At 53.9% G+C, this 9,849-nt stretch overlaps 1 protein-coding gene across 1 annotated transcript in view; it reads right to left on the bottom strand.

Annotated features, from left to right (window-relative positions):
* Positions 1 to 2,380: 2,380 nt before the first annotated feature.
* MUC4 (mucin 4, cell surface associated) overlaps positions 2,381 to 9,849 on the bottom strand; it is an 88,798-nt gene continuing 81,329 nt past the window's right edge. Inside the window, exons 17-21 of the mRNA XM_011978732.1 lie at positions 9,296 to 9,369; positions 7,502 to 7,566; positions 7,190 to 7,413; positions 4,490 to 4,652; positions 2,381 to 2,998 (exon numbers count right to left, since the gene is read on the bottom strand). Coding sequence (XP_011834122.1) covers positions 2,794 to 2,998; positions 4,490 to 4,652; positions 7,190 to 7,413; positions 7,502 to 7,566; positions 9,296 to 9,369 — 731 coding nt within the window. The 3' untranslated portion in view covers positions 2,381 to 2,793. The remainder of the gene's footprint in view (positions 2,999 to 4,489; positions 4,653 to 7,189; positions 7,414 to 7,501; positions 7,567 to 9,295; positions 9,370 to 9,849) is intronic.

Here is a 9,849-nt window from a genome sequence, read left to right as displayed (position 1 = left end):
TGCATTAGCTGATTTTTGAATATTTTTCTTCTCTAGCTTGTTGATGTAACAGATTACATTAGCTGATTTTTGAATATTGAACCAGTCTTGCATACCTGGGATAAATCCCTGTTGGTGATAGCCTATAATTCTTTTTACGCATTGTTGAACTCAATTTGCTAATATTTTGTTGGTAATTTTTGCATCTATGTGAGAGATATTGGTCTATAGTCAGTCGTCTTGTAATGTTTTTGTTTGGTTTTGGCATTAGGGTGACACTGACAAATGACTTAGGAAGTATTCCTCCTGCTTCTGTCTTCCAGAAAAGATTGCAGAAAATAGGTATTATTTCCCCTTAAATATTTGGTAAAATCCACCAGTGAAGTCATGTGTGCTGTGTGCTTACTTCTTGATAAATGAATGTTGTGACTATGGTTTTGTATGGAGACTTCATTACATTCCACTTTGGGGCATATGAGGGTAAAGCCACAGCTTTGTATATAGGAGAGTGACTTCACCTATTGGGAGAAGTCATTCTCCATATAACGTAGACAGTTTGGAGTCTCTTCAGATCAAAGACTGTGATGGTTAATATTGAGTGTCAACCTGATTGGACTGAAGGACACAAAGTATTGTTCCTGGGTGTATCTCTGTGAGGGTGTTGGCAACGGAGACTAATATTTGCATCAGTGGACTGGGAGAGGCAGACCCACTCTCAATCTGAGTAGACACAATCTAATCAGTTGCCAGTGTAGCTAGAATAAAGCAGGCAGAGGAACACGGAAGGATTACACTGGCTGAGTCTTCCAGCCTTCATCTTTCCCCCGTGCTAGATGCTTCCTGCCCTCGAACATCGGACTTCAAGTTCTTCAGCTTTTGGACTCTTGGACTTACACCAGTGGTTTGCCAGGGGCTCTTGGGCCTTTGGCCACAGACTTAAGGCTGCGCTGTCGGCTTCCCTACTTTTGAGATCTTGGGATTCAGACTAGCTTCCCTGCTTCTCAGCTTGCAGACGGCCTATTGTGGACCTCACCTTGTGATCGTGTGAGTCGATACTCCTTCATAAACTCCCCTTTATATATACATCTATCCTATTAGTCCTGTCCCTCTAGGGAACCCTGACTAATACAAAGATCATATGTATTTATATATCTATATATATGTGTGTATATATATATTTGAGACAGAGTCTTGCTCTGTCACCCAGGCTGGAGTGCAGTGACATGATCTCAGCTCACTGCAACCTCCACCTCCTGGGTTCAAGAGATTCTCCTGCCTCAGCCTCCTGAGTAGCTGGGATTACAGGCACGTGCCACGCCCAGCTAATTTTTGTATTTTTAGTAGAGACCGCGTTTCACCATGTCGGCCAAGCTGGTCTCAAACTCTTGGCCTCAAGTGATCCGCCCGCCTCGGCCTCTCAAAGTGTTGGGATTACAGGTGTGAGCCACTGCGCCCAACCAAAGATATTCCTTTGGGAGCTTCCTTCAACAGCATTTACCCACCCGCAAGAGTGAGCTTGAACACCTGCTTTGCACCATGTGACTTCCTTTCTGACCCCATGACTGCATTTTATTGGACCAGGCATAAACAACTGATGTAAATTGGACCAGTCAGATTCTCTCTTCAGGGATTTGGGATTTAGAACTAAGAGGCAGCCACCTAGTTTCTGCATAAAGTTTTGCAGAATTGAGATTTTCTAGACATAGGGATCGGGGACCAATGGTGTTGGAGTTGTTACACCAGATAGGTGTAAAAGTCCTGCCTGCTGAGAGGATTATGTGGAAGCTGATCAGGTTGCCGGGGACAAGTGGAGGCAGGGTAGGGCTGAAGGGCTGTGGGATGGAGAACCTCAGAAGACTCCATCTGGGGTCCGGGAAAGGACAGAGAAGGTATATTAGGGATCGGGTCCTCCAGATCTAAGGGTGCGGTGGTGGCATGTTTCTTGAGTTGGCTCCTGGAAAGGGAGCTGAAATGGTTTAATCCCTCTTCCATGAAACACAGGCAGTGGGGACAGCCAACAGACAGGAAAACGCACTGTACATTGATCCTTTTATGACTTTGTGAAATTGATGGACAGGCAGGTAGGGAGGGGTCCTGGGAGAGAGTCTGGGGCACTCCATCTTGGGGTATCTCTTTTGCCCTCCTCCTTAGAGGGGAAGCTTTGGCCTGTGCTGGGGTGGGGGAAGAAGAAGATGATGTGGAGCCTGAAGCAAGGTTAGGGTGGAGCAACTGAGGATTTCCAGCATGGGTGACCTGGCTGATTAGGACTGGATCCAGCTGCCCCTTCTGCTCCACTGCCTGTCCAACACTTAACCTCCACACACTGTGCCCTCTGACAGTTTGGAGAAGCCTGTGCCCAGCCCTTCGGCCACCAGAAGAAAATCAGGAATGGAATCCTTGGTTTTGAAGACACAAAAAGTTAGACAGCTTTATTAAATAGACTTTAATTCGAAGTAAACCAGAGAGTTTTGTGTGCAGAAATATTTTGCTTAACTTAGGGCCATCACTACATTATGAACTTTGGTGTGTGTGTGTGTGTGTGCGCGCGCGCACGCGTGCACAGGCCAGTGTCCTTCTGTGGGGGCGTCTGCGTGAGGACCCCTCCACGCTTGTTTGTCTTTAAGGCCTCCCCCTGTGCACCTGAGCCTATGGATAAGGTATAGTCTTGTCTTGAGTCCCAGTATTCACTCCCCTTGTAGAATCCTGACAGCCTTCAGTCACCTCCCCTTTTCCAGTCTCCCAAAAGCAATGGCGCCTTAAGTGTGCGGTGAGGATGGGGTGGGTCTTGAGGTAGCCTAGGCCACAGCTGTCCCTTCAAGGCGAGGCCTCAGCTGAGTGCAGGGGATAGGAGAAGCTGGTCCTGGAGCAATGCCAGAAACGCAGGACCACGAACACCCCGACCCCCAGCAGCAAGAGGCCGCCCAGGGACCCAAAGAAGATCCCGAAGAACACGTCGAGTTTCATGCTCAGGTGCTCACAGTGCTCTCCCCAGGCCGTGTAGATGGAGAAGGACACACAGCTGGCGACCGAGAGAGAGACAGTGTGTCAGAGGCGGGAGCTCAGCCTCCCAGCCCCGCCTCTTCCGCTGGGGAAGATGTTCTCTAGGAGAGGCTGGGCTTGCCCCACTCTCCGGAGAGAAAGGCTGAGTCAGCCCTGAGGCCGTGCTGAAGTGAGGCCGCTGGGCAAAGAGGCAGCTGTGGGCTTTAAAACATGGGCCTGGGCCGGGCCTGGTGGCTCACGCCTGGAATCCCAGCACTCTGAAAGGCTGAGGCGGGCAGATCACTTGAGGTCAGGAGTTCAAGACCAGACTGGCCAACACGGTAAAACCCCATCTCTACTAAAAATACAAAAATTAGCCAGGCGTGGTGGCGCGCACCTGTAGTCCCAGCTACTCGGGAGGCTGAGACAGAATCGCTTGAACCCGGGAGGCGGAGCTTGCAGTGAGCCGAGATTGCAACACTGCACTCCAGCCTGGGGGACAGAGCGAGACCCCGTCTCAAAAACAAAAACAAAAACGTGGAGTGAATTCAGCTGCGCGTGCAGTCAGCTGCGCCTGGGCAGCAGGGATGCCGACTGGCCACAAGTGGGCATGCGCAGTCACAGCGCCGCCCCGGCCCCGCCCCGCCCGGAGAGCTGGGCCCCGCCCCCGCTCCGCCCACCCCCTTCTTCGGCGGATCTGGAACCGCAGCAGGCGGAGGGCGCGGAGACCAGGGCTGCGTGCACCGCGGCTTCCTGCGCTGTTCACCAGCGGAACCCCGGGACTGCTGGTGAGGGCAGGGGCAAAGGCGCCTCCCGTGACTGAGGGGCAGGGCTGGCCCTAGACACAGGACTGTAGGTTCCTTCCCCACAAGGAGACGGCAGGGAAGCAGCAGCCAGATCAGGTGGGAGGGTTTGACTTTGGGCCTCACGCCTGTAATGTCAGCACTTTGGGAGGCTGAGGTGGGCGGATCACCTGAGGTCAGGAGTTTGAGACCAGCCTGGCCAACATGGCGAAACCTTGTTTCTACTAAAAATACAAAAATCAACTGGGTGTGGTGGTGCGCGCCTGTAGTCACAGCTACTCGGGAGGCTGAGGCAGGAGAATGGCATGAACCCGGGAGGCGGAGGTTGCAGTGAGCGAGAATGCACCACTGCACTCCAGCCCGGGCGACGGAATGACACTCCATCTCAAAAAATAAAAAATAAAAAATGTTTGGCTTTGGAAACCATGCCCTGCTGCTTAACCTACTGGCTCCCCGGGCAAGTTCCTGGTCATCTTTAAGCTGCAGTTTTCTCATCTTCGAAATGGTTTCAATACCCCCTGTGGCTCCTTTGGGTTTCAGAGTTTGTAATATATTCTCCACACAGGGCAGGCACTCACAACTCTCCTTTCCCACTGTCCCTTCTTCCCTGGTCTCCGATCTTTCTCGTTACAAAGGGAGCCATCCTAATTTCTGGACCCCTTGCGGTGTCTTGCCCAGCTTGGGTTCCCCAGCACTGTCATCCACCTCCTGGCCGCAGCCCTATGCACCTGCAGCGGGGCCCACTGGGCAGGTGCTGGCACTGGCCTCCATGGTCACAGTAGCCCCTACTGCACGGGGACACGCAGGTGAAGCCGCTCTGGGGGCTGTAGACCAGGTCATAGCCCTTGTAGCCATTGCATTTGAAGTAAGCCTTCAGCGTGCTCACGTTCACTGTCGGGAAGGACACAGATTAACACACAAAGCAACTGATGAACACTAAATCAATACCTTTTCAACCACGAATTCCTTTTCAGGTGTTTCTCCTGAGAAGTAATTAGAGAGATGCACAGATACATATGCCCCTGCATATTCAGATCAGCGTGGTGGATAATAGTAACAATGTTTCAGAAGTGGGGTCGGGTTAAATAAACTGCATATCCTTACCAAGGGATGACAGTTCCTATGGAAAAAGTTTCCTATGGAAAAAGTTTTCTATGGAAAATGCTTTCCTAAAGAGTGTATGCTTTGAAGGTGGCCAGACCTGGGTTGAAACTGAAACTCTACTAGTAACTAGATGTGTAATTCAGGGAACATTCCTTAACTCTTTCAGTGTCAGTTTCCTTATCTTTAAAAGGAAATTATCATAATAGCACTTATGCTGCTGTGAGATTTAAATGAGGTAATATGTCCACAGTACTCAGTACACTGCCTGACACACAGTAAGCACTCAAAAAATGGTAATGATTATTCTAATGTATTTTAAAATATGACACTATATTCAAACCTACCATTATAATATGTCAAATGGGAATATGGATACAATATATGAGACAATCTGTTCACAAATGTTTAACGAGGAGGTTATCAAACATTAGGAATGACTTGATCCTTCAATAAAAAATCGATGTGTGAAGTTCTTAGGCATAAACGGAAGTTCAGAAGGATATGTACAAAATATTGTTGTCTCTCTGGGGACTGGGATTACAGGGGTTTTTTCCTCTTTTCTTTTTGTTAAATTTGTGTTTCCTAAAGTTTCTGCAATAAACATAGGATACTTGTATAATAAAAATTATAGGTTTTCCTTAATTGCGTAGTCAGGGTTTGCCTCCCTGGGCCTCCTACCCCAACTCCCCAACATACAGTAGTTCTGAGGGATTTCACCCACTGCTCCAGGAGAGAGCGGGCTTAGCCTGCATTCTAGGAGAAGCTCTTGCTTGGTCCCAGACCCAAGTAAAACAGCACTTTCTGTTGTGTTTGGGGTGGCCACTGCCCTATTCTCTGCCCTAGACAGAAAATAGGATGTGTTACTCCTTTGTTACTCTGACAAGCTTGCCAACTTATACCTGTTCCGGGAGAACCAGGGGCTGTCAGCACTGAAAGGGGGCTCAGAAATCCCATCTCATTTTCAGATGGGGGTGCTGAGGCCTGGCCTGGGGAAGGTGCTCGGGGGTGCTGAGGCCTGGCCTGGCCTGGGGAAGCTGCTTGGGGGTGTTGAGGCCTGGCCTGGCTTGGGGAAGGTGCTTGGGGGTGTTGAGGTCTTGCCTGGGGAAGGTGCTGGGGGGTGTTGAGGCCTGGCCTGGCCTTGGGAAGGTGCTGGGGGGTGTTGAGGCCTGGCCTGGCTTGGGGAAGGTGCTGGGGGGTGTTGAGGCCTTGCCTGGGGAAGGTGCTGAGGAGTGTTGAGGCCTGGCCTGGGGAAGGTGCTGAGGAGTGTTGAGGCCTCGCCTGGGGAAGGTGCTGAGGAGTGTTGAGGCCTGGCGAAGGTGCTTGGGGGTGTTGAGGCCTCGCCTGGGGAAGGTGCTGAGGAGTGTTGAGGCCTGGCCTGGCCTTGGGAAGGTGCTGGGGGGTGTTGAGGCCTGGCCTGGGGAAGGTGCTGGGGGGTGTTGAGGCCTGGCCTGGCCTGGGGAAGGTGCTTGGGGGTGTTGAGGCCTGGCCTGGGGAAGGTGCTGAGGAGTATTGAGGCCTGGCCTGGCCTGGGGAAGGTGCTTGGGGGTGTTGAGGCCTCGCCTGGGGAAGGTGCTGAGGAGTATTGAGGCCTGGCCTGGGGAAGGTGCTGGGGGGTGTTGAGGCCTGGCCTGGCCTGGGGAAGGTGCTTGGGGGTGTTGAGGCCTCGCCTGGGGAAGGTGCTGAGGAGTATTGAGGCCTGGCCTGGGGAAGGTGCTTGGGGGTGTTGAGGCCTCGCCTGGGGAAGGTGCTGAGGAGTATTGAGGCCTGGCCTGGCCTTGGGAAGGTGCTGGGGGGTGTTGAGGCCTGGCCTGGGGAAGGTGCTGGGGGGTGTTGAGGCCTGGCCTGGCCTGGGGAAGGTGCTGGGGGGTGTTGAGGCCTGGCCTGGCCTGGGGAAGGTGCTTGCACAGGGTCACATCATTTCAGGGAAGAGTTGCCTCTGTCCCTGGCCAGTCTCCAGCTTAATAGCCTGCAGCTGGAGGACAGACATGATGGGGGTGTCCTTGTGTATGTTTTAGTGCAAAGGCATCTTAAGAAAACTATTAGCAATGTTATGAAAATAAATTGCTGCTGTTTTATTAGCGGCCACAGTCAGCAAGGTCCTGGCTGGGTACTTGCTCTGTGAAGCTGCATACGTGGGACTGCCTTAGCGCTGCTGGCTGCTCCTGCTCTGGAATCTAAAAGGAAGCTGGATAAAATGTTCACGTTTTCTCTCAAAACCAAGCAAACAGAAAAACTCAACTAACTTGTTTGTGTGGGCGGAAGCACCTCCGTTTACCCGCCCCCTGCAGTGACCCCCACACTGTCCCCGGAATGGATGGACTCACGGGCTCTCACATCCCACACGTCTTCCCCGGAGATGGGCTGGAAGACCACGTGGTTCCTGGACTCCTCCCTCCTCCGTGGAACCTGGTATAAGAACGCCTCCACCACCGCAGCCAGCAGCTGGTTGTTCAGGAAGTCGATGACCGGGCCCCAAGGGCGGTACTGGAACTCCGAGATGACCATCCAGTGTTGAATGGGGCTTCCCGAGGCAGGTGCTGGGGAATCGCTGTGTGGGAGGGTGACGGTGAGGGGGGCCAGAGAGCGGGGGATGAGGAAGAGGACCTGGGGGCTCAGGGGGACACAGTCCCACTTACATTCGGTTCACTTGGCTGTTGCGGAGAAAGGCCCGCATGTCCAGGGTCCCCAGTATGTACGCCACCTAGGACAGAGGATGGGGGATGGGCGGGTGGGGGTGAGGCCCCATCCAGAGGGGAGATCCCCTCCCACCTTGATGGGTGTATTCATCCCTGTTTCCCCCTGGAACGGGAGCCCCAGGACCCCAGCACATTCCTCACCATCTCTGCATCCTCGCACTCTAACCTAGCCCAGTGACTGTCGCGGGTCCTTACTTAATAATGTTTGTTGTGAGTGAAGGGTTTTCCATTCTGTCCCCCTCCTCAGCCTCGCCTCTGATGCATGACTCATGACCCCTCCACAGTATACTGAACATGGGTTAAGTAGACCTAGGAGGTGGTCAGGGGCTGGGGGTGTCAAGGTGACTTAGGTGGAGTCTAAACTCAAAGAGTGCATAGTCTGGTGCAGGTGACAAATGTCAACAGATTTTACCACGTGGAGTGGGGAGTGGGGAGTGGGAAGTAGGGAGTGTGGAGTGGGGAGCAGGGAGTGGGGAGTGTGGAGTGGGGAGCAGGGAGTGGGGAGTGTGGAGTGGGGAGTGTGGAGTGGGGAGTGGGAAGTAGGGAGTGGGAAGTGGGGAGTGGGAAGTAGGGAGTGGGAAGTAGGGAGTGGGAAGTAGGAGTGGGGAGTGTGGAGTGGGGAGTGGGAAGTAGGGAGTGGGGAGTGTGGAGTGGGGAGTGGGGAGTGGGAAGTAGGGAGTGGGGAGTGGGGAGTGTGGAGTATGAAGTGGGGAGTGGGGAGTGGGAAGTGGGGAGTGGGGAGTGGGGAGTGGGGAGTGGAAAGTAGGGAGTGGGGAGTGGGGAGTGGGAAGTAGGGAGTGGGGAGTGTGGAGTATGGAGTGGGGAGTGGGGAGTGGAAAGTAGGGAGTGTGGAGTGGGGAGTGGCAAGTAGGGAGTGGGGAGTGGGAAGTGGGGAGTGGGAAGTAGGGAGTGGGGAGTGTGGAGTGAGGAGTGGGAAGTAGGGAGTGGGGAGTGTGGAGTATGGAGTGTGGAGTGGGGAGTGGGGAGTGGAAAGTAGGGAGTGGGGAGTGGGGAGTAGGGAGTGGGGAGTGGGGAGTGGGGAGTAGGGAGTGGGGAGTGGGGAGTGGGGAGTAGGGAGTAGGGAGTGGGGAGTGGGGAGTGGGGAGTGCTATGTGTGCAGTAGTAATAATAGCAATTACAATGTTTGAATACTTGCATGTCGGGCATGGTACTAAATGCTTGACGCACATCATTTAAACGGTGAGACAGCCTGTCGACTCTGGTGCTATGCTTGTCCCTGCGTTTACAGATGACCTGTTATATAATGTGTGTAATTAACGTACCTGCTCTAGTGAGGGGCAGCACAGAGATTTTGATTCTGGGTGTGCAGGATTCTAGAGCCTCAAACACTCGGCCGTTGTGCAACTTTGCCTGTGATTGGGTATGGCCTGGAAGCCAAGAGCAGAGAGCACCCCGTTCCCTCTGGGAAGTCCGGGAAGACTCCCTGGAGGCGAAACGTCCTTTGGTTTCTTCCAGGTCATACCCGAGATGCTCAGAGGGCTCGGCTGGGGTGACTTGGCACCCTGGCCTCTGCTTGTGGTGAGTTGAGGTTTCTGTCCCCGGCCTTCCTCACTTCCTAATGCCCTGCACCTCCCATGGGGCAAGAGGCTCCGGCCTCCTCTGGCAATTGAATCCAGATGGATGACAAGATGAAGGCCGCACAGGGATGGTTCCGCCCTCGACTGAACCCGCCAAGCGCCCCCTCCCACCCGGAGCGCGGCCTGCAGCACCGACCGAGGCGTTGACCTCTGCCATGGAGGCATTTTCCTCTTCACTGAGCAAGAGCTGGATGACTCTTAAGGGAGGTTCTGGAGATGGGAGAAGCAAATGTATCGTCACCCCACGGTTTACCCAGACTTACCCAAGAAGTCCGTCGGGCCAGCCCAGGGCGACGGCTCCATTCCACAGTGACAGGTCACTGAAGACACCGGAGAAGTGGCCCTCACCCTAGCGCTCACTCCACTATGCCCCGGGCCTCCCGCCGCTCATCTCACTGAGCCAGCTGTGAGGTCTCTGCCTCCGTCCTTCCTCCACAGGCCACACAGCCCCGTGGTCCTTGCTGTGACAGCTGCCCTCCCCTGCTCCTACAGCCCGCACCTTACACCATCCCAGAGAAATCCGGAGCTCTGTCCTGTGACCCCAGAGCTTCCCCATCCCATTATCATATCCCATTCCCTAAAGGTGGGAGGAGTGTGGAGGTGAGAGGGCGTGGCCCCGGTGGGGCGCAGGGGTGAGAGGGCAGAGCCTGGGTGGGGCACGGGGGTGAGAAGGCGGAGCCTGGGTGGGGC

The sequence above is a fragment of the Mandrillus leucophaeus genome, unplaced genomic scaffold (assembly GCF_000951045.1).
Source record: "Mandrillus leucophaeus isolate KB7577 unplaced genomic scaffold, Mleu.le_1.0 Scaffold199, whole genome shotgun sequence".
NCBI classification, from domain to species: Eukaryota; Metazoa; Chordata; class Mammalia; order Primates; family Cercopithecidae; genus Mandrillus; species Mandrillus leucophaeus.
Note: the sequence above shows the minus strand (reverse complement) of the source record. Positions and strands in the feature narration are given on the sequence as shown.